Genomic DNA, 25,391 nt, shown 5'->3' on the forward strand with positions numbered 1-25,391 from the left:
AAAGGAAACTCATCTCTGAGGCTCTCCATATGGAACACTAAGGCACGGGAACAAGAGGGACCTCAGAGACTACAAGTCCCAGAATTCACAGGGAACAGAGCGGCGGAAGCTGTAATCATACATAGGGCGAGCCTCAGCCACGCCTCTCCCTCCCCGGAACACACCTCCGCCTCCTTTGAAGTCTCCCGTGGCAAGTCGGGAACTGTAGTTTTCACGACCACTCAGCGCGAGCAAGCCCCGGGGCCTGACGGGGTTTGTAGTCCAGACGCCGGCGCGCAGGCGCAGCGGAGGTCGGGGCGGGGCGGCGGCACTGCGGTGAAAGCCGAAGCAGCGGGCGGGCAGGCGATCGGGGGGCGGGCGGACATCTTGGGATCCGGCGAGCGGCCGGGCCGGGCCGAGCAGGGCGCCGCGGACCTCAGGTGAGCTCGGGATGTGGCCCTCCTTCGTTCGGGCTCGAGGGAGGACGCCCGCGCCGCCGCCCAGCTGCTGGCACTTCCCTGCACCGCGCCGCGCCGCGCCGACAGCTGCCCACCCCGGGAGTGGCCTTTGCCTTTCGGGCCCGGAGGGAGCTGCCTGCGCGGCGGGGGCGCCCGGGGCGCGGGTGCGGGGAGCGGCTCCCTCCACCCGAGCCTTTCGCCGGGCGCTCGCCTCCCCTCGGGAGGGGGAGAACTGCTTGGAACCTTTCCCAGAACGGGGGCGCCCGCGCGCACCCCCTGCCCGGGCATCGTGACGGACAATCCCCGCCTCGCCGCCTCCTCATCGCAGCGCAAGAACAGTGACTGCCCCTCGCCCAGCCCCCCAGGACGGTGCCACGCCTAGGACCATGACAAGCCCCGACCCCCCGACCCCCCAGGCAGCCCCTACTCCCAGCAGAGGGGCGCCCCGCTGCTCTTCCTGCCACTGGTGACAGCCCGGGCCTGCACGCTGTGCGTGACCCTCTTTCCCCACTGCGACTTGCACACTCCGGTTGGAGAGCCCAACACCCTGTCCACCCCCTTGTCCAGGCCTCTGTCTGCGTCCCCTGCCCCCTGTCTCTCTCTGTCCAGCTCGCCCTGCTGCTGCTGGCTGCTCTCCTTGAAATTGCAAGCCTGCCCTTTGCCCCCCTGGAGATTCCTTGCAGCGCCCTCCCCACTCGCCCTGTGCTACCTAGAGGTGGGGTGGGGTGGGGTCTTCGCTGGCCCCTGAACCCGGCTGTGGCTGCCAGGCCTTGCCCTCCACTGGAGATTGATTCCATTTTCGGGGCTAGCGTCCACCCATCCACCCACCCTTTCTTTCCTCGTTGCCCCCAGCTCCCTTCCTATCTATCACTTGATACCTGTGATCTTAGTTCTCTGCCCTGGCTCCCGTGTCCATTTCACATTTCCACTCTCTGCTGCTTGGGACTATGGGGTGGGGTGGGGTGATGGTGTGTGTGTAGGGGGTGGTTAGAGGTGTTCCTCCCTCCCCCAGAATGACCCCCTCCAGAAGTCCCCTGACTTTGAGGGCTTTGGGGGCAATGGGCATGGGGTATGTAATCCCTGGGGTACATGCCCAGTATGGGGCATGGACTTTGGGGTCAATGGGTAATAGGAGGCACTCCCTCCCAAGAAAGGACACAGCCGGGGCTTGAACCCGCTGAATTTAGGATTAAATTTAAATGAGTGCTCCCCCCATCCCAATTTTTCTTGCAAATAGGCTCCAAGGATTTGGCCTAAATCATGGGAGTCAGGCACTCAGCCATAAGTGGCCTGGGGTGGGGGGCTAGATAAAGTCTGGGCACTTCCGCTGGGAAGATGGCTTCGTTTCTGCACCAGTAGCCCTATTTTGATTGCGCTGGGGAGGGGGGGCGCTGGGAGGAAGTCTCCCATTTCTTTTTTGGAAGCGGGGGATGGGAGACAAGAAAGGTGAGCAGCATTCTGGCTCGCTGGAGCTGCCCTGCAGGAGTCGCGACCTTGCAGCCCTGCTCCATGGCTGGCTTATCTGAGCGCGCCTGGGAGAGAGGTGGATGCCATGCTTGGCTCTGGCTCCGTGTCCCAGGCCTCAGGCCGCCTTTCCTCCCCACCCCGCACACCCTTTCCTGGAATGTTTAGACTTCGGCGAATGACAGAACTGCCGCGGGTTCAGGCCGGGCTGGGCGTCTTCTCAGAAGGGGAATGGAGCCTTCGAAACTGGGTGCACCTAAAGCTGTGCTTGGAGGGGGCCCTCGGGCTGCACTAGCAGGACTAATTCCTACCGCCATTCCCGCAGCCGCAGGCGGGCCTTAGCTGTGACTCACATCCCTGAGCTTGGAGCCCAGCGAGCCTGGCACAGGAAGGGGCCTAAAAGGCGCTGAGCTCAGCCCTGTGCTAGGGGAGGCAGCCGAAGGGTGGTTCAAGTCACCCCCCCCCACCCCACTTCCAGCGTGGGATAAACAGGAACTGGAGCCTGGCTCAGCAGGAGAGGACCTCTGGGAGAGCCCGTGACTAGGCCTCCTGGCAGAGCTTCTGAGGCTGTCCCTGCCCCCTGCCCTAGGTCTATTCTCAGAGGATGGGCTGCGGAGACTGAGCTGCCGCCATGATTGGAGGCTTATTCATCTATAATCACAAGGGGGAGGTGCTCATCTCCCGGGTCTACCGAGATGACATCGGGTGAGTGCCCCCTGGCCAAGCCAGCTGTGCCCCCCTCCCCTGGCCCCCTCTTACCCGGCATGGCAGGGCCAGGTCTGTTCCTACCAAAGGTGTGACTTGGTTCCACCCACACCCTTCCCCGGCCCTGGGAGCTCAGCTGCTCCACCATCAGGCTCAGTGGCATTTGCCTGGCAGCTGGCAGTGGGCCCCAGGCAGGACCTATGGAATGAGGATGCGCCCAGGGTCCCAGCAACTCCTTCCCCTTGGTGCCTCCCGTTTCCCTTAGTGGGGAGATGAGTGCTGATACCGTGGCAGGTTGAACCTTCCTCTGAGGAGTGGTGAGCTGCCTTCAAGGAATGGATTTGGTAGCTAGGCTGGAGGCTCTGATCTCAGCCCTACTTGCAAAAAGACTCTGGCTCAGAGACTTCTCTGTATTCTCTGGAAAGCCTCCTCTTAAGGCTGCCCGATCCCCACCCCCCTCTCTCAGAGGGCATAGGCTGCAGGCTCAGCTCTTTCCCCCTTCCTCCTAGAGGCTGAGCTGGCCTTTCTCTGCAGATTACCAGCAGCTGTTTGTCCTAGGCCCCTCACACCTTCGAGGAGGCTCAGCTTTACTTCTCTTCCAGCCTCCCTCTCCCCCGCATGCTCCTGTGCTCCCCCCCCCCCCCCCCCGATTTGGGGGCTGCCTTGCAGCCTCGGCGTCTCTAATGAGATGAGGCACCTCTGCTTCATGCTGTGCTGTTTTCCTTTCTCAGTGCGCTTGGGGTGGATGGCCTGAGCAGGCCTGCCAGTGTCACCGCTGTGTGGCCCCTGGCTCCCTGCTAGTGGGCTGACCTGCCCTTTGTGGCTGTTTGTCCCTGGGTGGCAGAGCATGGGGTCGGGTTGTGGCAGCTTAATCCTGGCTAGCAGTCCCCATCTGCCCCTCTCCCACCCCGGAGGGGCTGGGGAAGCCAGGCCAGGCCAGGGAGCACACCAGCCTGCACGCCTTGCTCTGCTCAGCACCTTCCTCATGGTGAGTGCTGTCCCCCCAGTGTGTGGTGTCTAACCCTCTCTCTCGTTGCTGTCACTCTCCTCCTCTTGCTGGCGTCATTTCTCTCATCCCATCTCATTGGCTGCCGTAGCAATAGGTAAGCGGCCTGTCAAGCTGCTGCCGAGGCACAGGTGGGTGGGGGCCCTGCCCCCATTATGGTCTTCTTCAACCTCCTTCATTCTCTGAGCCCGCTGGCTCAGGAACTTGTGGATCTGCTCCCTTCCCTAATGGTGGGTCATGGGTGGGCGACCACAGAAGCAGCAGCATCTCTTTTCTTTCTGGGTCCTGGGAAGCCAGATGTAACCCTGGGATAGGATTAGGGTACAGAAGGGCCAAGAACAACCCTCCCTTGGCCCTCGGGAACTCAATTACACTAGGTTTGCTCTGCCCTGTTGTCCTTGCCTGCCATCCCTGAGACTGCCCTGTCTCCCAGCCTTTGACACCAGCCCAGCTTAGGGCATCTCTCTCCCTACCCTAAAATGGGCATCATGAAAGAGCCAACTCAGTCCTTTAGGCCCCTAGTGTGTTGAATTTCCACAGTGAGGGCGTAGGGACCCTTAGCAACGAGGCCAATCCTTGCTGGGTGCTGAGTGTCCCATGGGCTCCCTTCCCACCAGGAGGAATGCTGTGGACGCCTTCCGGGTCAATGTCATCCACGCCCGGCAGCAGGTGCGCAGCCCTGTCACCAACATCGCTCGCACCAGTTTCTTCCATGTCAAACGATCCAACATCTGGCTGGCAGCTGTCACCAAGCAGAATGTCAACGCCGCCATGGTCTTTGAGTTCCTCTATAAGATGTGTGATGTGATGGCTGCCTATTTTGGCAAGATCAGTGAGGAGAATATCAAGAACAACTTTGTGCTCATATATGAGCTACTGGATGGTGAGACTGGCATGGGTGGTGGGCCCAAGAGGGGGTTCGGGCTTGGAGTGGGAGTGAGCTGCAGTGCCGGGGTGCTTCCTTTTCTGGTCTTTAGAGCCCTGAGAGGGCTGGTTCAGATCAACACTTATATGCTACTTGGAAGCAGCACAGAGTCAGGTGAACTCTGAACCCTGAACCTGTGAAGTTGCTAGCGAGTAGGACTCTTACCTGGGCTTGGGGTTGGGCCTCTTGAAGATAACCTCATTTCCTCTCTTACTTTGGTAGTTTGAGCTTTAGTTCATGGACTGTTCTCACAACTGGTCCACAACACTGGTCTCAGAGCCTGGAAGAGGGGGAAATACTGAAGTTACTGGAGTGTATTGTTGTGGATCATTTATTGGATTTGGTTGTTTTTTGCTTTTTGGGCCACATCTGGCATTGTTCAGAGCTTTGTCTTGGCTCTGTGCTCGGGGATTACTCCTGGCCATGCTCTGGGGACCATATAGAGAGTATCAGGGATCGAACCTTGGTTGGCCACATGCAAGGTGAGCACCTTCCTCACTGCTCTCTCTCCAGTCTCGATTGGAATTAAGGAATTAAGCAGTCCTTCCAAATCCCTGCAAATCTATTTACAAACTGGCTATGTGAACCTTCTGTTGATGTTCACCATTAGATGAAACAAAATGAATCTGATCCTTTTGATTGCTTTCCTTTGAGCACAAATCCCAGAGTTCGTGCTCTGTCTGAATCTGCATAGCAACAGTGGATGCTCTTCCTGCCAGAGTCCTGCTATCCATTTTTGGCCAGACTATGGAAGGGGTTATAAGAAAAGAGCCATCAGGGGCCGGTGAGGTGGCGCTAGAGGTAAAGTGTCTGCCTTGCAAGCGCTAGCCAAGGAAGGACTGCGGTTCGATCCCCGGCGTCCCATATGGTCCCCCCAAGCCAGGGACAATTTCTTAGCGCTTAGCCAGGAGTAACCCCTGAGCATCAAACAGGTGTGGCCCCTCCCTAAAAGAAAAGAAAAGAAAAAAAGAGCCATCAATGCTTTCTAGGGACTGATGGTGCCTTTTTTTTTTTTTTTTTTTTTTGCAGAGATATTAGACTTTGGCTACCCACAAAACTCTGAGACAGGCGCACTGAAAACCTTCATCACCCAGCAAGGCATCAAGAGCCAGGTATTCCAGCCACTGTCCGCAGATACACCACTTCCCTCTCCTCCAGCTGGCCCTGAGCTTGTGGGTGCTGACTTGGCCCAGCCCAACAGGAAGTGCTGGCCTAATCTGTAGGCTTGTGGGCTCCCACCCTAGCAGCAGCCGACTCAGCACCTCTGTTTCTCAGAATTTAACTCGAGCATGGGAGGAGGGACTATGGATTGGCCTGGTATTCCTGGGGTGAAGAGTGCCGGCATGGTCCTCTGAGATCTCAGTCTCATAACCTTCTCCTTCTTTCCCCCTGCTGCCTCCTGTCTTCATCTCCCTGTGGCATTGTCCTGGCCCTCTGGTTCCCAGCATCAGGTAACTGTTTCTTCAGCTTCCTCCCTGAAGCTTTGCTCCTTTATTTCTACCCCCTGCCCCCAGGGGCCTGTGGAAGCAGATGGGTGACAGGAACTCAGTGGGGTGGGGTAGATTTTAGGATGAAGTGGGAGAAGAGGAGCAAGGCCACTGTCATTTGTCTTGGGTCCCCATTAGACGAAAGAAGAGCAGTCCCAGATCACCAGCCAGGTGACCGGGCAGATCGGCTGGCGGCGGGAAGGCATCAAGTATCGCCGGAATGAACTCTTTCTGGACGTGCTGGAGAGTGTCAACCTCCTCATGTCCCCACAGGGTCAGGACTTGGTGGGGCCTGGAAGAGTTTGGGTGGGGGGAAGGGAGCGGTGCTGGACCTCACTCAGCTGCTTCACTTTACCATCCATTTCCAGGACAGGTGCTGAGTGCCCACGTGTCTGGGCGGGTGGTAATGAAGAGCTACCTGAGTGGCATGCCCGAATGCAAGTTTGGAATGAACGACAAGATTGTCATTGAGAAGCAGGGCAAAGGCACAGCTGATGAAACCAGCAAGAGGTGCCTGAACCCAGGGAGTGGGCTGCTGCAATGACCCTGTGGGTTCTGGTGAATCCAAACTTCCCCAGGTCTTCCCTTGGGTCCTGGTACAAACTGCCTTTTCCCAACATTATGTGCTGTGCTTGGTGGTTGTGCTGGATGTTGGTATGTCATGGGGGCGGGGGTGTGCTCTTTATGCTGGGGACTCAGCACCCTTGTCTGGCCTCTGTCTGGGACCAGAGGTGCTTCTGTGCATACTCAAGGGCTCTGAACATGTTCCTGGAACCTCTGGGTTGAGGGTCACAGATTCCCCCAGATGATTAGCTTGCAAAACTCCAGCTCCCCAACTACTGTTGGGTCAGAAAGCTGTACTTGGAACAGCTTTTCATAGTGCAAACTTCACTCTGGTTCTGGGGCCTTGGTGGGGCAGAAGCTGAATCCTGCTTTCTTGCGGCGCTCCATCTGAAGTGGCTTTGTGCCCTGTTTGTAGTGGGAAACAGTCAATCGCCATCGACGACTGCACCTTCCACCAGTGTGTGCGGCTCAGCAAGTTCGACTCGGAGCGCAGCATCAGCTTCATCCCTCCAGATGGGGAATTTGAGCTCATGAGGTGCTGTTGGGGTGTGAGGGAGCGTGACGGGGCTGGGACCTGTCAGTGAGGTGCTGAAATCCACTTTTGCTCCTCGCCACTGAAGGTATCGCACCACCAAGGACATCATTCTCCCTTTCCGGGTGATTCCTCTCGTGCGGGAAGTGGGGCGCACCAAGCTGGAAGTCAAAGTGGTTATCAAGTCCAATTTCAAGCCGTCTCTCCTTGCTCAGAAGATTGAGGTGAGCCTGAGGCGCTGGGAGGAAAAAGCGTTTTCCAGGAACCAGGGTGGCGGCTGTCAGGGCTTGGCAGTTCTCCTGAGCACACGCATGTTCCTTTTAGGTGAGGATCCCAACCCCTCTGAACACAAGTGGGGTACAGGTGATCTGCATGAAGGGGAAGGCCAAGTATAAGGCCAGCGAGAACGCCATCGTGTGGAAGTGAGTCTGCTCTGCTGGGCTCAGGGTGGTTTGGGGCACCCCCTTGTTCAGCATTGCCTTTTGTCCAGAGAGAGGGAGCCAGAGTGGGCATGTGTTGGGGTAAGTGGGGATGTCTGCTTCCGCAGCAGTTTCTGTTGGGGCTGGCACCCCTTCCCTAGTGTGACTGCGCACAGGCTGTGTTACCAAGATGCTGTAACAGTTAGTTCTCTGTTTGCCCTAAGAATCCTGTGGATTAGAGAGCAAAGAGCAATAAATAAGCCTATGTATCCCAGCAGGAGCTGCAGCTCACAGTGCTCAAGGAATAATGGGCCCAAGGCTCTGTAACAAGTAGTTTTCGGGGATCTCTTCATTTTTCTTTGTCTTGGTACCTCTCATAGGCTCTGTGTCTTCTTACAATCCCCACCACACACCTGTCTCCCCCTTAAAATTCCTTCAAATTACCAAGGGCAAGTGTTGCCCATTGCCCTTGTGTTTTCAGGATTAAGCGCATGGCAGGCATGAAGGAATCACAGATCAGCGCAGAGATTGAGCTGCTGCCTACCAATGACAAGAAGAAATGGGCTCGACCCCCGATTTCTATGAACTTTGAGGTATGGGAGAAGGTGGGCCCTAGAGCTTTGGCAGGGTGTGGCAGAAAGAGATCTTTTAAATCAACCTTTGCACCTTGAAAAGAGAAAACCTAGCCCCAGAGAGACCAATAGCAGTGATCTTGGCATAGACCCATTTCTTTCTCTTTGGGCCTCCACTAGAAATTAATATTCACACTGACCTGACAGACGTCTTGAAACTGTAGAGATAATACAGGAGGCAAGACACTGGCCTTAACATGTGGCCATGGCACCTGTGATCTTGGGTCTTTTTGTGGAGGGGTTGGGGGCATTGGCTGTACTCAAGACTTATTCCTCACTCTGCTCAGGAATTACTCCTCCTAAAGGGCTTAGAGGGCCATATGGGATGTCGGGTTGGCCACGTGCAAGGCAAGTATTTTTTGTTTTTTGGTTTTGGGGTCACACCCAACAGTGCTCAGGGGTTACTCCTGGCTCTGTGTTCATAAATCGCTCTTGGCAGGCTTAGAGGACCATATGGGATGCTGGGGATCAAACCAGGGTCAGCCATGTGCAAGGCAAAGGCTCTATTCTCTATGCTATTGCTCCAGCCCCTAGTGCCTTTCCTGATTTAACTCCCTGTACTATATACAGTCCCCTGAGTATAACTGGGATCACTTTTCACCACAAAGCCAAACGCCACCATTACCGCAATCCCTCAAAAAGGAAAAAAAAAACCCACAATTTTTGCTTTTGTGCGACACCCACTGGTGCTTGGAGACTAATTCTGGCTTCCTGCTTGGGGAACACTCCAGCTGATGATGGGGGAGCCAAGAGGTGCTGAGGATCAAATCTAAGCCTCTTGTGTGCAAAGCATCAATATCCTTTAAGCTATCTCCCATCCCCAGGCAGAAATCTTTAACTTTATTTGGTGTGACCTTCAAACAGTTCTTTTCCTTCTTTTTTTGTTTTGTTTTGTTTTTGTTTTTTTGGGCCACGCCCAGCAGTGCCCCGGGTTACTCCTGGCTCTCTGCTCAGAAATCACTCCTATCAGGGGCCGAGAGATAGCACAACATTGGGGTAGCAGGGATAGGGCGTTTGCCTTAGATGCAGCAGGACGGTGGTTCAAATTCCAGCATTTTATATGGTCCCCTAAGCTGCCAGGTGTGACCCAAAAAACAAAAACCAAAAAAAGAAAAAAAGAAATCGCTCCTGGTAGATACGGGGGACCATATGGGATATCGGGATTTGAACCACCTTTGTTCCTGGGTTGGCCGCTTGCAAGGCAAACCGCTCTACCGCTGTGCTATCTCTCTGACCCCCAAACAGTTATTTTAGATTGGTTGCTAGATAAGACAAAAAGTTGCTGGCAGAAAAAGGGCTGACTTTGCTTTGTTAGACATATAATTTTCTCCACCTTATTTTAAATGCATAATGTTGAACAGCGAAGTATCAAGTCATTTCTATGATTGCTGCTTCCTCCTGATTAAAGGTATTGATTCAAGTTATTACAAGCAGGGCCTGATTTTAAATCTAAAATGATTGCTAGTTACTCTAGGATATAATTTTTTTTAGTAACCTCTTCAAGGACCCCTTAGAAGCTTCCTGATACTCTTTTTGTTTTGTTTTTGTGCCACAACGTCCAATGCTCAGAGCTTACTCTGTGCTACTAATACCAGGATTCAGTGCTGGATCTGTGCCTTAAGTTCTGTTCTGCTGCTCTGTCTTCCCCATACTCTCTCTCCATTCTCCTGATTTTAAGACCTCATTCCTCAATTTCGCCCTGAACTTGCAATGAGATAGGACATGGCTTTGGAGCTTTCTAGAAGTCAGAGCATCTAGGCAGGAAGGCCATATTCCTAACCAAAACTATCCCTTACCCAGGTGCCATTCGCACCCTCTGGCCTCAAGGTGCGCTACTTGAAGGTGTTTGAACCGAAGCTGAACTACAGCGACCATGATGTCATCAAATGGGTGCGCTACATTGGCCGCAGCGGCATTTATGAGACCCGCTGCTAGCTGCCCTGCCATCGCTAGCCTGCCTCCCCACCCACTCTTCCACAGGCCCAGCTGCCCCTGGCTAGCCACCACACATCCGTGTCTTCTCCCTCCTGCTTTGCTGCCTTCCCTTTGCACCAGCCCCCGAATCTAGGTCTGGACCAACCACACTGCAAGCAGGACTTGGGGGGCAGTCCCTAGGCTCCCTTGGCAGGGTGGTTTCTGGGGCTCCTAACTCCTCCATCCATCGGTCTCCCTGGCCCATTGCTAAGCTCTGAGTTCTGTGACCAAAGCCAGGTGGGCTCCTCCCTCCTCCTTCCCCCGTGGCCACATTTCTCTGGAGTGGAGGGGTTGGCTACCCCTCCACTTAGAGCGTCCCCCAAAGGCCAGTAACGGCATCCCCAGCCCTCAATCCCTGTCTGCTTTGGGATAGTGTGAGCTTCATTTTGTACAAGTGTGACTTTGTCCAGTTATACCTAATAAACTCTGTAGAACGGAGTTACTGGGTAAGTGTTGATGCAGGAACCGTGTGGGACTTCGGGGTGGATGTAAGGTTGGTTACCGAGCCCTGGTTGTCTTTACCTTTAGGTTCAGAAAGCTCCATACTCTCAAGGTTCATGCTTGGCTTATCTCAATTGCAAGCCCCTTAAAGGTGTCTGTATGTGTGTAAAAGCCTTTTGTGTAAGGAGTGTGTGTATAAGCTTCATGTGTAAAGGGTGTGTGCGTGTGGGTGTGTGTGCACGCGCGCGTGTTTTTTTTTTGAGCATGTGAATTCTCCACACAGAATTCTCCAGTGAGGGAGAAAAACCTCGACCATCCAAGTTCTTAGTCTCACCATTGCTGGTCTCCTTGTTCCTCTGTGAGTAAAACCTCAAGGGGCAGACTGGCTCCAAGGCCATAAGGATATTTTTTTTTCTTTCTTTTTTTTTTTTTTTTTTTTTTTTTTTTTGGTTTTTGGGTCACACCCGACAGCGCTCAGGGGTTACTACTCCTGGCTCTATGCTCAGAAATCGCTCCTGGCAGGCTCGGGGGACCATATGGGATGCTGGGATTCCAACCACCGACCTGCATGCAAGGCAAACACCCTGCCTCCGTGCTATCTCTCCACTCCCCGATATTTTTTTCTTAATTCACCCAGCTCTTCAGGATTTGCCTGATTGACAGAGCTGCTGCTAGCTTTTCACTTGATCTCTGTTGTCCATCCTGAGAATTGGCTTCTAAACTCCATCATGTTCCCAGTTTCCTCTTAAGTATCTCCGAACTTTTCTCCTTCCTCCCACCAAAGAACCCTACAGTACCAGCAGAGAGTATTCCCTGCCCTGTTGATGTATGAAAAAAGCAGAAAAAAATTAATTAAAAACATGTGTGTGTGCTCAACCAGTCTCCCTTATTTGATTTAATCTTTTTTTGTTTTTGTTTTTTTTTTTTTTTTTTTTGGTTTTTGGGCCACACCCTGTGACGCTCAGGGGTTACTCCTGGCTATGCACTCAGAAGTTGCTCCTGGCTTCTTGGGGGACCATATGGGACGCCGGGGGATCGAACCGCGGTCCGTCCTAGGCTAGCGCAGGCAAGGCAGGCACCTTACCTCCAGCGCCACCGCCCGGCCCTTTGTTTTGTTTTTGGGCCACACCCATCGGTGCTCAGGGGTTATTCCTGGCTATCTGCTCAGAAATAGCTCCTGGCAGGCACAGGGGACCTTATGGGACACCGAGATTCATTGGAACCAACCAGCTTAGGTCCTGGATAGGCTGCTTGCAAGGCAAACACCACTGTGCTCTCTTTGTCTCCGGCCCTGATTTCATCTTTTTTTACAAGTCTAAACATCAGAACATTTTTAATAGACAGTTAAAATAGCAAACTCCCATTTTCATCATCCAGCTTCAACAATTGACCAAAACCTTCCCCACAATCTCTCCATCCTTGCCAAGTGTCATCCACTTGAAATTTTTCTCCGGCATATCTCCTGAAGTTGAACAAGATCCATTGTGCTGCTTCAGTCAGGGCTACCTGAAGTTTTCCACTGTGACCCTTTTTTGTTTGTTTGTTTGTTTTTGTTTTTGAGTCAACACCCAGCAGCACTCAAGGGTTACTCCTGCCTCTATGCTCAGAAATCACTCCTGGCAGCTCGGGGGACCATATGTAGTGCCGGGATTCGAACCACTGTACTTCTACATGCAAGGCAAATGTCCTACCTCCATGCTATCTCTCCGGCCCCAGTGTGACCCCTTTTCAACTGAGATCAACTTTGGAACCTTACTATTGCCTAGTCTTAGCACAATTTAAGCAACTAGTTTTAAATCATAGGTTCTCCGAGCTCTTGCAGTGTTTGGGGTTTATTCTTATTTTGGAGTGTTGGAGTAGTACCTAGCAGTACTTAGGGACTACTCATGGGTCGGTGCTGCGGGTAAGAGGCACCATGTGTTAGTAGGGAATTCAGCCCTTTCATTCCTTTGTGCAATGCGTATCTCAACCCCCTGTACTCTCATTCCAGTCTTACGATATTTTTGTGTTTTGGGCCATAACCAAGTGATGCTTAAGGCTTACTCCTGGCTCTACTGCTCATAGATTACTGCTGGGGATCCAATCCAGATGGGCTGTGTACAAAGGAAGTGTCCTTCCCCTTGTACTATTATCGCACTTGCCCTTTGGAACATTTTTGGAACCAATTCTGTAATTTCTCCATCAGAATTCCTATCATTTACAGTAAAGTGCTGTTTAAATCTAGAGGCATACTAGCTTTTCTAAACTAGAGAACGTTGACATTAATCATGATGGCACCTGCCTAATTTTGAAAACATAGCTGAAGTAGGGGGGGATTAAATTATATATATATATATATATATATATATATATATGAAGTAATGGGATTGTTCTAGGATTTAAAAAACATGGAACTTCATATATAGAGCCTGTCATTCCTGGTGCAGAGTGAGTGTTTCAGGTGTTAGGTCTGGAATAGAGGCCAGTGAACTGACACACATAGCACAGTGGGCAGGGCGTTTGCCTTGCACATGTGACTGACCAGTTAATATTCCCTAGGACCCCCATATGGTCCCTCAAGCACAACCCACAGATGTGGTCCACTCTACCCACCCTCCAGAATCTTGATTATTTTTTAATCTGGTGTTGAGTAGAGTGTGCTCGGGGAAGGAGAAAAGTCCGGATGGGCATAATCTACCTGGAACTGCTGAAATCTCAAATACAAAACGGCTATGACAAAGCAGCCACAGGCAGGGGGGACCTGTAGGCATCCCGCAATGGCTCAGGCCTGCTGCACCAGAAGAGGGGAGAGCCGTGAGTCAGCAGCAGCAAGGGCTTTTAGGCGGGCTTCGGCACGGGCCGTAACGTGCGCGCAGAGAAGGCGAGGAGCGCTGCATTATCGACGCTCCGTCGTCCCTCGGGGAGGCCCAGCTGGCATGCACCAGCTGATAAGCAAGGAAGGAGTCGCAGCGCTCCAGCGGGCCCCGACACCAGCGGAATGAGCGCTGCGCAGGCGCAGAGCGGGCCGCTACGGCCCAACCTCCGCGGCGCCTGCGCAATCATCAACCACCCCCAACCGGTTCTCTTCCGCGCGGCCCATTCGCCTTCCTTACGTCATCGCGACGCACGTCCCGGGCGGCGACCCCGACCCTGCTCGCTGCCGGGGGGCGGGGCTCGGCCAGGGAGTCTACGGCGCCTGCGCAGGACGGGAGCCGTCCAGGAACATGGCGACTTGCGCCGAGATCCTGCGGAGCGAGTTTCCCGAGATTGACGGGCAGGTCTTCGACTACGTGACGGGTGAGCCGGGCCGAGTCAGCGCGCTGCGGGGGTGGTGGTGGGATCCAGGGGCACGTCCGAGGACAAAGCCTCCTCGGGGAGGGCAGGCTCCAGCCTCTTGCTAGGCCTCTCTTGGGTCCCGAGACTGAGGCCACGGTTGGGGATCTGAGGCGTGTGTGTCCTCGCCCTTCCCGCTCATCTTCCTCCTCCTGGCCCCAGGCGTCTTGCACAGCGGCAGCGCCGACTTCGAGTCTGTGGATGACCTGGTGGAAGCCGTGGGGGAGCTGTTGCAGGAGGTGTCCGGGGACAGCAAGGATGACGCGGGCATCAGGGCGGTGTGCCAACGCATGTACAACACTCTGCGCCTGTATGTGCGGGATGCAAGGGCAGGGCGGAGGTTGCAGACCCCGGGCCTCGGAGCTTTCTCCCCTTCTCCCCCAGAATCCAACTAATCCTGTGCCTTCTCTTCTCCTCCTCGACTACCTCAAGGGCCGAGCCACAGAGCCAGGGAAACAGCCAAGTCCTCTTGGACGCGCCCATCCAGCTATCTAAGATAACAGAGAACTACGGTGAGAGTGAAGCCAGCGGTCTCCGTGTCTCACACACCGACCCCTCCACCCCAGTTCAGAACTCCTGACACCTCTTTTGCACCCACCAGATGGCAGGAGCTAATGTGTTGCTACTGAAGGCAAAAAAAAAAAAAAAAAAATGCTAGTTAGTGATGATGGCGTTTGGGGTGGGAGAAGTGAGTGTGGTAGGAAGCATTTGGACCCTGGAGAGGCCCAGGCTGAATCCTGCAACTTCATAGCCAGCTGGCCGCTGGGGTAGAGACTACAGAGATGGGGATATAAGCGGGTATCATCCCCAGGGCACATCACACACACACACCAAACCCAGCTGGCTTCTCGGCTGCAGCCTGTTTTCTGCAACTGTGAGAACAGGGTTGGGTTTTGCTTGTTTAATTAGAGAGAGGGCTAGCTACCGGATTGTGTGGCTTTCCTGAAGAGGTCTGTGTCTGTTTCATATTAGGCACTCAAATGTTAAGTTTCCCTTCCCTCAGGGAGAAGCTGACTGCTTTTCTTCTCGCTTACAGACTGTGACACTAAGCTTCCAGGACTGCTAAAGCGTGAACAGTCCTCGGTGAGGAGGTGGGAGGCAAGATGGGGGCTGTCTGGTGGAGGTCCTGGGTGGGCGAGGGAAGTGTGTGTTGTGATTTCTGGTTTCTCACTTTCCTGAATCTTCCATTCTGACAGTGCTGGGTCCCTTGAGAGGGTTCGAGGCTGAACCTATAATACAGCGAGATAGTCCAACCTGGGTTGGATACCCAGGATTGCTGGGCGTGGCCCCAAAACAAAACATGAAGGGGTTCTATCTGGGGTATTGGAGTCTCTACATCAGAATGACCTAGATCCATGTGGACTCTTAGACCGTGAATGCAAAGAAACTTGAGAAGGCTGAGGCGCGACTGAAGGCAAAGCAAGAGAAGCGCTCGGAGAAGGACACTCTCAAGACCAGCAACGCCCCGTGAGTCTGACAGGAAGGGTGGTGAAGGAAACCATGATTGTCTGCTAGGCTGGAAGAGAGGCTGGGAGGGCTACAGCATCTCTGTCTCCCTTCAAAAGAGTCTTGGAAGAGGCATCGGCCAGCCAAGCAGGCAGCAGGAAAGAGAGTCGCTTGGAATCATCTGGCAAAAACAAATCGTATGACGTGCGGATTGAGAACTTTGATGTGTCTTTTGGTGATAGGTAAGCAAGGGATGGTGGCAGCTGAAACTTCTTTTTCCAGTAAGGAATACTTGGGAAATAAAAGAGGATCCTGTTAAACTGTAGGGCCTTTGTCTCTAGAAGTGTCTTCCTCTTCCTCTTCTTGTAGGGTCTTGCTGACTGGAGCAGATGTGAACCTGGCGTGGGGGCGTCGCTATGGGCTAGTGGGTCGCAATGGACTAGGCAAAACGACACTGCTGAAGATGCTGGCCACAAGGAGCCTGCGGGTTCCAGCCCACATTTCCCTGCTCTACGTGGAACAGGAGGTGGCTGGGGATGATACCCCCGCCCTGCAGAGCGTGCTGCAGAGCGACACTGTACGTGAAGGTCTCCTGCAGCAGGAGCGTGAGCTCAGCGCCCAGATTGCGGCTGGCAGGTGAGGGCTGAAGACAAAGGATGCCATCTGCCCTTCCCTGGCTTCTGCCTTGTGCTCATTCCCCAGTGCAGGTGCCTGTCGTAATAAGCAGCAGTTCCATCCCGTTGCCCTCCCTGTGTTTCTGTGACCGGTCCTGTGCATGCCCCCTATGCTGGCAGCACCTCTCTCACCCCTTGGCCTGGGTACAGACACTCTAAGCTTACACTCCTCAGATCGACTGCTCTTCTCCCGATACCCACCCCAGGGCTGAAGGTTCAGGAGCAACACAGCTGGCAGAAATCTATGCCAAGTTGGAGGAAATTGAGGCCGACAAGGCTCCTGCTAGGTATGCAAATGCCCCCTCTACTCCTGTTTCTCTTTCCCCCTCCTGCCTGCTCTAGCCTACTTTGGTTTTTCCCTTCACAGGGCTTCAGTCATTCTGGCGGGGCTGGGCTTCACCCCTTCGATGCAGCAGCAGCCCACCCGGTGAGTGGCCCCGTGTTTCTCAACTTAGTACTGTCAGCTGTGGCCTCTGGGCTCAGCCTGACATTGCTCTGTATTTCCTCAGGGAGTTCTCTGGTGGCTGGAGGATGAGATTGGCCCTGGCCCGGGCCTTGTTTGCCAGGTGAGTCTCGGGCCTGTGTGTGGAAGATGTGCCTTGGTTCTTGGGAGGCAGCAGCAGTTCAAGGACTTGGACCCTTATGCTTTGCCTTCTTTCCCATAGGCCGGATCTTCTGCTGTTGGATGGTGAGGTTGAAATGGATCACCCTGATTAGGGGTGGGAAAGGTTGGCAGCGCCCAGGTCCTTCGTCCTCCAGCCTTTCAACCCAATTGTGTCCTCCTCCACTTTTCTAGAACCCACGAACATGCTAGATGTCAGGGCTATCCTATGGCTGGAGAATTACTTGCAGGTAAGTTTCTCTATTAGGGGTCTCAAACTCAATTTACCTGGGGGCCGCAGGAGGCAAAGTCGGGGTGATCCTTGAGTGCAAAGTCAGTAAGTCTTGAACATTGGGGGGTGTGACCCAAACAACTAAAACAAAACAAAACAAAAAAAGATTCCTCTAGGGCAGAACCACAAAATGTTGTATGGAGGGCCTCGAGTTTGAGACCCCTGCTTTAGATGCTGGAGCAAATTTAGGGGGACTTCCCAAACATCCCAGAGCACTGTTTGATGACTGGCCCTCCTCTCCTCTGGCCCTCAGACATGGCCCTCCACAATCCTCGTCGTCTCCCATGATCGCAACTTCCTCAATGCTGTCGCCACTGACATCATTCATCTGCACAGTCAGCGGCTCGACGGGTACAGGGGCGACTTTGAGACTTTCATCAAGAGCAAGCAGGAGCGTCTCCTCAACCAGCAGCGTGAATATGAAGCGCAGCAGCAGTACCGCCAGCACATCCAGGTTCAAGAATAGGCAGGGCTGGCAGCTGGGTTGATATGCAGGTTCTGGGCTGAAGGGTCTGACCAGTGCCTGCGGTCACCTGCCCGCAGGTTTTCATTGACCGGTTCCGCTACAATGCCAACAGGGCCTCTCAAGTGCAGAGCAAGATCAAGATGCTGGAGAAGCTGTGAGTACTGTGTCCTTGACTCAGCCCTGACTCCAAGCCTCTGAAGGCTCTCCTCATTTTCTCAAGCCATCCTTTGCCACGCCCACCTCTCCACTCCCACAGTTCCTCCCCATCTACCCCCATTGTATATCTCCTCTCTGGAAACCAGCCTTCATTCCCTCCCCTGCAGAAAGCAAACTAATCTTGGTTCTCTCTGAGAGGTCATCTTGCCTAGGCAACCACTGATTACCATCTGACTGCATGTATTTGCTTGTTCTGGTCAAGCCACATAAATGGACTTAGAGTTACGTGTCATACATTTTCAGGTTCCCCATGTAATCATTCCATGTGTCTGCTTCATGTCTTTTTGTTTATTTATTGGGCTACACCCAGGAGTGCTCAGGTCTTACTCCTGATTGCACTCAAGAATCACTCCTAGCTGTGTGGGGGCTATGTGGGATGCCAGGAATCAAACTCGGGTCAGCCACATGCAAGGCAAGTGCCCTACCCACTGTCTTATGTTCTGACCCTATGCCTCATGTTTATTTGTGTCTGTATAATATTTCATCATTTGAATTAACTGTATTTTTTGTTCTTAGGTTTGTTTTTATTTTACTTTTGGGTTTCGTTTTTAGGCCACACCTGGCCATGTCCAGGAATTACTCTTAGCTCTGCACTCAGTAATTAGTCCTAGCAGTGCTAAGTGCCCATATGGGATGCCATGGATTGAATCTGGATCAGCCAAATGCAAGGCAAACCCACTATACTGTTGCTTCAGTCCCTAGCCTTTAAATCTTTTTTTTTTTTTTTTTTTTGTTTTTTTTGTTTTTTGGGCCACACTTGGTGGTGCTGAGAGGTTACTCCTGGCAGGCTGGGGGACCATATGGGATGCTGGGAATTGAACCTACATCATCCCAGGTTGGCCACTTACAAGGCAAATGCCCTACCGCTATGTTATCACTATGGCCAGGGACTTTAAATCTTGAAGCAGTCCTTCCAGAGGAACTGTTGGTAGAGGAACCTGAAGTCACAAGGCTGGGGCCAGAGAGTGCACAGATCCCATATGGTCCCCCCAGCCTGCCAGGAATGACTCTGAGCTCACAGCCAGGAGTAACCCCTGAGTGCTGCCTGGTGTGACCCAAACACCCCCTCCCCAAAAGTCACAAGAAGGCTTAGTGTTGGGTGACATTAAAACATAAACATGTTTCATCAGGAGGATACAGAGCTAATAATCCTTTTTTTTTTTTTTTTGGATTTTGGTTTTTGGGTCACACCCAGTGTCACTCAGGAGTTACTCCTGGCTCTGTGCTCAGAAGTCGCTCCTAGCAGGCCTGGGAGATCACATGGGATGCCGGGATTCTAACCACCATCCATCCGTACTGGATCAGCTAAGTGCAAAGCAAACGCCCTACTGCTGTATCTCTCCGGCCCCTGATAATCCTATTTTTCTGCATATATTTTTTGTTTGTTTTTTGTTATGTTTTTGGGCCACACCCAGAAGTGCTCAAGGGTTACTCCTGGCTATTTGCTCAGAAATAGCTCCTGGCAGGCACGGGGGACCATATGGGATGCTGGGATTCGAACCAACCACCTTAGGTCCTGGGTCAGCTGCTTGCAAGGCAAACGCCGCTGTGCTATCTCTCCAGCCCCATTTTTCTGCATATATTAAACTCGCAGAATGTGTGCTAAAAAAAAATGTTATCTGTTGTTGGAAGTATATCTTGTTACTTTTGGAATAAGAACAAAGGTGGGTTTTGGGGTAGATTTCTTGTAAATTGAATCCCACCCCTCTCTCTCCTCAGACCTGAGCTGAAACCGGTGGACAAGGAGATTGAGGTAGTGATGAAGTGAGTGCTGGACTGAAGGGGCAGATGGGGAAGTGCTTGTCTCGATCCACTCCATGCACCTCACCCTCACCTCCAACAGGTTCCCTGATGGCTTTGAGAAGTTCTCTCCACCAATCCTGCAGCTGGATGAAGTGGATTTCTACTATGACCCGAAGCACGTCATCTTTAGCCGTCTCTCTGTCTCTGCCGATCTCGAGTCCCGCATCTGTGTGGTATGTTGGCTGTTGCTTTTTATTTGGGGGCCATACCTATTGGTGCTCAACTTGGCTTGGCTTCTGGCTCTATCTATGTCCAGGGATTAACCCAGTAGGGTTCTGAGGATCACATGTAGTGCTGGGAATCAAACCCCAATCTGCATCCAAAGCAAGTGTCCTACCTGTGGTACTATTGCACTGGCCCATTAGCTGTTTCTGGGTTCTTTGAGCTTGACTGCTCCCACCTCCAATAAGAGAACAGTACTTGGCCTGAGCAGGGACATCTGATTGTGCATACACTGGCAAGTCTTCAGCCTGCCAGCACCTCTCCATAAGGAAAGAAAAGCCTGGAATATGGTATATGAATTCTTGGAAAGGACACTTAGTTTCAGTTCTGAGTTCTCCCAAACTAAAAGATAAAGGCTGCGGGGCTGGTGTGGTGGCGCTAGAGGTAAGGTGTCTGCCTTGCCAGCGCTAGCCTAGGATGGACCGAGGTTCGATCCCCCGGGCGTCCCATATGGTCCCCCAAGCCAGGAGCGACTTCTGAGCGCATAGCCAGGAGTAACCCCTGAGCGTTACCGGGTGTGGCCCCCCCAAAAAAAAAAAAAAAGTGGGCTGCAAAGTCAGGCTGCATGCAGTTTTGACTCTGCCATTTCCCAGAGTGGTTACCAAGCGGTGTCCTCAGCCTGACCCTGAACAGATGACACGGTGCTCTCTGAAGTGTTCAATCCCTGTGTGCAATAGGTGGTCAAGTGTTGGTTTCCTCTATATATTGATTTCTTCCTTTGCTATTCCCTCTGTTACCCAACACATGACTTGTTTCTTTTCTCTTTTAGTTCGTTTCTTTTTTTTTTTTTTTGGGGGGGGGGGGGTCACACCCAGCAGCGCTCAGGGGTTACTCCTGGCTCTATGCTCAGAAATCGCTCCTGGCAGGAACAGTGGACCATATGGGATGCCGGGATTTGAACCACCATCCTTCTGCATGAAAGACAAACACCTTACCTCCATGCTATCTCTCCAGTCCCAGTTTGTTTCTTTTTTTTTTTTTTTTTTTTGGTTTTTGGGCCACACCCTGTGAGGCTCAGGGGTTACTCCTGGCTATGCACTCAGAAGTCGCTCCTGGCTTGGGGGACCATATGGGACACCGGGGGATCGAACCGCGGTCCGTCCTAGGCTAGCGCAGGCAAGGCAGGCACCTTACCTCTAGCGCCACCGCCCAGCCCGAGGGCATTTTTTTTTTTTTTTTTTTTTTTTTTGGTTTTTGGGCCACACCCTGTGACGCTCAGGGGTTACTCCTGGCTATGCGCTCAGAAGTTGCTCCTGGCTTCTTGGGGGACCATATGGGATGCCGGGGGATCGAACCGCAGTCCGTCCTAGGCTAGCGCAGGCAAGGCAGGCACCTTACCTCCAGCCCCACCGCCCGGCCCCTTTGTTTCTTTTTTTTAAGGTTTATTTATTTATTAATTGATTGGTTTTGGGGCCACACCCAGTGATATAAATTAAATTAAAAGAAGAAAAAATAGGGGCCGGAGAGATAGCATGGAGGTAAGGCATTTGCCTTTCATGCAGAAGGTTTTCGGTTCGAATCCCAGCACCCATATGGTCCCCCAAGCCTGCCAGGAGTGATTTCTGAGCGTAGAGCCAGGAGTAACCCCTGAGCGCTGCCGGGTGTGACCCAAAAACGAAAAAAAAAAAAAAAAGAAGAAATAAAAATAATAAATAAAAATAGGGGCCAGAGAGATAGCACAGCGGTAGGGTGTTTGCCTTGTTCGCAGCCAATTTAGGACGGATGATGGTTCTAATCCCAGCATCCCATATGGTCGGTCCCTAAGCCTGCCAGGAGCATTTTCTGAGCACAGAGCCAGAAGTAATCCCTGAGCGCTGCTGGGTATAACCACCTCCCCAAAATAATGGGGGGCAGATGTGGCAAGTTTTCTTTTCTTTTTCTTTATCTTTTTTTGTTTGTTTTTTGGGTTACATCTGATAGTGCTCAGGGGCTACTTCTGGTTCTGCACTCAAAAATTGGTCATGGCAGGCTCAGGGAACCATATCGGATGCTGGGGAGTCAAACCTGGGTCCGCCGTGTGCAAGGCAAACGCCCTCCCCACTGTGCTATTGCTCTGGTCCCTATGACTTGCTTCTTTAAAATATTTCCTCAGGGGCCAGAGTGATAATACAGTGGGTATTATAATAATACAGTGCATGCCTTGCATGTAACTGATCCAGGTCAATCCACAGCATCATATGGTCTCCTATGCCCTGCCAGGAATAATTCTTGAGTTCAGAGCCATGAGTAAGTCCTGAGCACCCACAAATGTGTCCCTTTCCACCAAAAACAAATTCTTTTTTTTTTTTTTTTTTTTTTTTTTTTTTTTTTTGGTTTTTGGGCCACACCCGGTAACGCTCAGGGGTTACTCCTGGCTATGTGCTCAGAAGTTGCTCCTGGCTTGGGGGACCATATGGGACACCGGGGGATCGAACCGCGGTCCTTCCAAGGCTAGCGCAGGCAAGGCAGGCACCTTACCTTTAGCGCCACCGCCCGGCCCCCAAAAACAAATTCTTCAGGGATTGGATAGTGCAGGGGTTTACCTTCTATGTAGCCAACTTTGATTTCAATGCCCATCCTCACCTATGATCCCCAAAGCCATGCCAGGAGTGACTCCTGAGCAGTGCTGATGGTTAAGGTGCCTTGCTTTCCCAGATAATTTTTTTAGGGGACAAGGCACTCACATTGCTCACCCCAGACTGATCTTTAATACATACTGTCCCCCTGGAACTGCCAGGAGTTCTGAGTATCCTGGGATGTGACCCCAATAAAATAATAACTCTTGGGGCCAGAGAAATAATACAGTAGGTAGGGCACTTTACATGTAGGTGAATATAACTGACCTGAATTTGATCTCTGGCATCCATATGGTCCCCGAGCACTGGCAGGAGTGATTTCTGAGTGCAGAGCCAGGAGTAACTCAGATGTACTGCTGAGTGACCCAAAAACTAAAAAAAAGGAACAAACCTTTTTTTTAAGTTGGTGAAGAATGATCAGGCCTGGCCAAGATTGATTCTCCTCCCCTCTCTCCTGCCTACTGCTATGTTTATTCTTTTTGTTTTGTTTTGTTTTGTTTTTGGGTCACACCCGGCTGTGCTCAGGGTTTACTCCTGGCTGTCTGCTCAGAAATAGCTCCTGGCAGGCACGGGGGACCATATGGGACACCGGGATTGGAACCAACCACCTTTGGTCCTGGATCGGCTGCTTGCAAGGCAAACACCGCTGTGCTATCTCTCCGGGCCCTATGTTTATTCTTAATTGCTCTCCCATTCCTCCTAGGTGGGGGAGAATGGAGCTGGGAAATCAACCATGCTAAAGCTGCTTATGGGGGACCTGACCCCTGTTCGGGGCATCAGGCATGCTCACAGGTACGGATCCCCAGTCCACTCACAGAGTGCCCGTGTGCTATAGACACTTGCCTCTTGCTCGGGGCCTGCCCTCCACTCTACCACCTCCTTTCTCCACAGGAACCTGAAAATCGGCTATTTCAGCCAGCACCACGTGGAACAGCTGGACCTGAATGTCAGCGCTGTGGAACTGCTGGCACGCAAGTTTCCTGGTACGTTCAGGAGTTTTGTTAGGAGAGCAAGCTAGGCCTGACCCACTTTAGACCCTGGCCGCCAATGAATGTCTATGTAGAGCCAGGAGGTGGCCATTTGGAGGCAGCATCATGAGGCTGATGAGTAGGATTGGGGACCAGACTCAAGGTGGGGATGTCTTTTCCAGGACGGCCTGAGGAGGAGTATCGGCACCAGCTTGGTCGCTATGGCATCTCGGGAGAGCTAGCCATGCGCCCTGTAGTCAGCCTGTCTGGGGGACAGAAGAGCCGGGTCGCCTTCGCGCAAATGACCATGCCCTGGTAAGGCCCCATTCTATAGAACACTCATCCTGTTGCTCTCCCCTCTTGCCTGGTCGAGACCAACTCTCGCCTTTTTGTGTCAGGGACCTCAGTATTTCCCATTCCACTAACTGCTGTCTGCCTTCCTGGCTTCTGCCTTCTAGCCCTAATTTCTACATTTTGGATGAACCCACAAATCACCTGGATATGGAAACGATTGAGGCTCTGGGCCGGGCACTCAACAACTTTAGGGTACGTGAATGCCTTCACACTCCGCATGGCCTTGGCTCCAGCACCCCCTATCCCCATGGTACCTTCCTGAGCCCATTTGCTTCCCTGTCTTCCAGGGTGGAGTGATCTTGGTGTCCCACGACGAGCGCTTCATCCGGCTGGTGTGCCAGGAGTTGTGGGTGTGTGAAGGTGGTGGTGTGACCCGGGTCGAGGGGGGCTTCGACCAGTATCGTGCCCTTCTCCAGGAACAGTTCCGCCGGGAGGGCTTCCTCTAGGAGCCCCGAGGCACCAGGACTGCCTGGGTTGTGGACTGTTCATCTAGACCCTTGGGCCACTGCTCCAACCACCATTTCCAGGCAAGAGACTTGCCACAGTTTTGGGGACAGCCTTACTTCCAAATCTCCTCCTGACTGGAGCGGCTCACACACGGCTCAGCCAGTGGCATCTCCTTGTCAGGGAGGACCCACCGGTCTTCCAAGGGGAAAGGGCCCAGGGTGTCTGCTAGTAACTGGGTCCCTGTGGCTGCTGTGTCAATTAAACCACCCACCCCCTGGCATCTTCCTGGCCTGGTCTCTGTGGCTCCAAAGCCCTGCTGCAGTGTGGTCCCAGCTCTCTCTGCTCCAGTTTGGTATTTTCTGTGATGCTTTGTATGGATCCTCCAGAGGAAGCCATGGCGGCCTCAGCCTTGCCCCCTGGGAGGAGAGACTCTTCCAGCCACAGGGATTTGGGGGATCAACTGCCGGTCGGTCTTCAATGTTTGCCAAACTCATGACTCAGGGGAGTATGTTCCAGCACTAATGGGGGTCCTGACCTGACTCCATTTCAGCCTCAGCTGAAGAAAGGGGCCTTGGGGACGTGAACTGAGTCTGTAATCGGCCTCAATCTGGTTGGCAACAGCTCTACATGCTCTTGGGCTTGGCCTGCCTGTGTGTCTTCGCTGGACCTGTGATGTGGAAGAGAAGCCGAGAAACTGTCTTTGTCACCATTTGGCCTGAGTAGTTTGCTGTGTTTTGTTTTCCTTCCAAACCCATAGGGACACTCGGGAAGTGGGCAGATGAGAATGGCAAAGATCCATGGACAGATCCAGGACACTTTGCCAAAATGAAGCTGAATTTCAAGTGGGGGGGGGTATTTAATAGTGCTTATGGTGCCAGAGAGAGGACAGCAAATATGCTTGCCTTGCACGTGACTGACCTGGATTCAATCCCCAGCACCCCATACAGTCCTTTGAGCCTGCTGGGGTGAGCTCTGAGCACTACCAGGTGTGACACCCCCCCAAAAAAAAAACAAAAAACAAAAAAGCCCATAATGTGATTTAGAAATATTTTTCCATGATTCAAGTTAACATATGACTGTTATGCAAAAATAGAGTTTTTATTTCTTTTTTTTTTTTTTTAGAGGTTTTTTTTTTTTTTTTTTGGGCCACACCCTGTGACGCTCAGGGGTTACTCCTGGCTATGCGCTCAGAAGTTGCTCCTGGCTTCTTGGGGGACCATATGGGACGCCGGGGGATCGAACCGCGGTCCGTCCTAGGCTAGCGCAGGCAAGGCAGGCACCTTACCTCCAGCGCCACCGCCCGGCCCCTTTTTAGAGGTTTTTTATGTAGAAAACTAAAATAGAGGGGCTGGAGAGAGAGCATGGAGGTAAGGCGTTTGCCTTGCATGCAGAAGGATGGTCGTTCAAATCCCGGCATCCTATATAGTCCCTGAGCCTGCCAGGAGTGAT

The 25,391-nt window shown here is 52.7% G+C and overlaps 2 protein-coding genes across 2 annotated transcripts; both read left to right on the plus strand.

Moving 5' to 3' along the window:
* The first annotated feature begins 300 nt into the window (after nucleotides 1-300).
* AP2M1 (adaptor related protein complex 2 subunit mu 1) lies at nucleotides 301-10,583 on the plus strand. The gene is made up of 12 exons (XM_049775913.1): nucleotides 301-419; nucleotides 2,491-2,606; nucleotides 4,230-4,495; nucleotides 5,567-5,649; nucleotides 5,983-5,988; nucleotides 6,163-6,298; nucleotides 6,393-6,534; nucleotides 7,004-7,123; nucleotides 7,209-7,344; nucleotides 7,445-7,542; nucleotides 8,021-8,132; nucleotides 9,972-10,583. Exons 2-12 carry the CDS (start codon nucleotides 2,533-2,535, stop codon nucleotides 10,104-10,106), a joined length of 1,308 nt encoding a protein of 435 aa, XP_049631870.1. The 5' UTR covers nucleotides 301-419; nucleotides 2,491-2,532; the 3' UTR covers nucleotides 10,107-10,583.
* Nucleotides 10,584-13,727: 3,144 nt separating this feature from the next.
* ABCF3 (ATP binding cassette subfamily F member 3) lies at nucleotides 13,728-24,938 on the plus strand. The gene is made up of 21 exons (XM_049775838.1): nucleotides 13,728-13,862; nucleotides 14,061-14,208; nucleotides 14,331-14,410; nucleotides 14,935-14,981; nucleotides 15,268-15,365; nucleotides 15,464-15,586; nucleotides 15,714-15,980; nucleotides 16,225-16,305; nucleotides 16,386-16,445; nucleotides 16,528-16,584; nucleotides 16,684-16,706; nucleotides 16,815-16,870; nucleotides 17,165-17,365; nucleotides 17,455-17,531; nucleotides 19,313-19,357; nucleotides 19,437-19,569; nucleotides 22,877-22,965; nucleotides 23,065-23,156; nucleotides 23,324-23,456; nucleotides 23,600-23,687; nucleotides 23,783-24,938. Exons 1-21 carry the CDS (start codon nucleotides 13,790-13,792, stop codon nucleotides 23,939-23,941), a joined length of 2,130 nt encoding a protein of 709 aa, XP_049631795.1. The 5' UTR covers nucleotides 13,728-13,789; the 3' UTR covers nucleotides 23,942-24,938.
* The last annotated feature ends 453 nt before the right edge of the window (nucleotides 24,939-25,391 follow it).

The sequence above is a fragment of the Suncus etruscus genome, chromosome 6 (genome assembly GCF_024139225.1).
Source record: "Suncus etruscus isolate mSunEtr1 chromosome 6, mSunEtr1.pri.cur, whole genome shotgun sequence".
NCBI classification, from domain to species: Eukaryota; Metazoa; Chordata; class Mammalia; order Eulipotyphla; family Soricidae; genus Suncus; species Suncus etruscus.

Excerpts from the sequence above, each read along its gene's own strand:
- ABCF3 (XM_049775838.1), top strand. The coding sequence starts at position 13,790 with ATGGCGACTTGCGCCGAGATCCTGCGGAGCGAGTTTCCCGAGATTGAC. Across the intron at positions 22,966-23,064 it reads GGCATCAGGCATGCTCACAG|GAACCTGAAAATCGGCTATT; the intron begins GTACGGATCCCC and ends CTTTCTCCACAG. Across the intron at positions 23,157-23,323 it reads GCTGGCACGCAAGTTTCCTG|GACGGCCTGAGGAGGAGTAT; the intron begins GTACGTTCAGGA and ends TGTCTTTTCCAG.
- AP2M1 (XM_049775913.1), top strand. The coding sequence starts at position 2,533 with ATGATTGGAGGCTTATTCATCTATAATCACAAGGGGGAGGTGCTCATC. Across the intron at positions 6,535-7,003 it reads GCTGATGAAACCAGCAAGAG|TGGGAAACAGTCAATCGCCA; the intron begins GTGCCTGAACCC and ends CCCTGTTTGTAG. Across the intron at positions 7,543-8,020 it reads GAGAACGCCATCGTGTGGAA|GATTAAGCGCATGGCAGGCA; the intron begins GTGAGTCTGCTC and ends TTGTGTTTTCAG.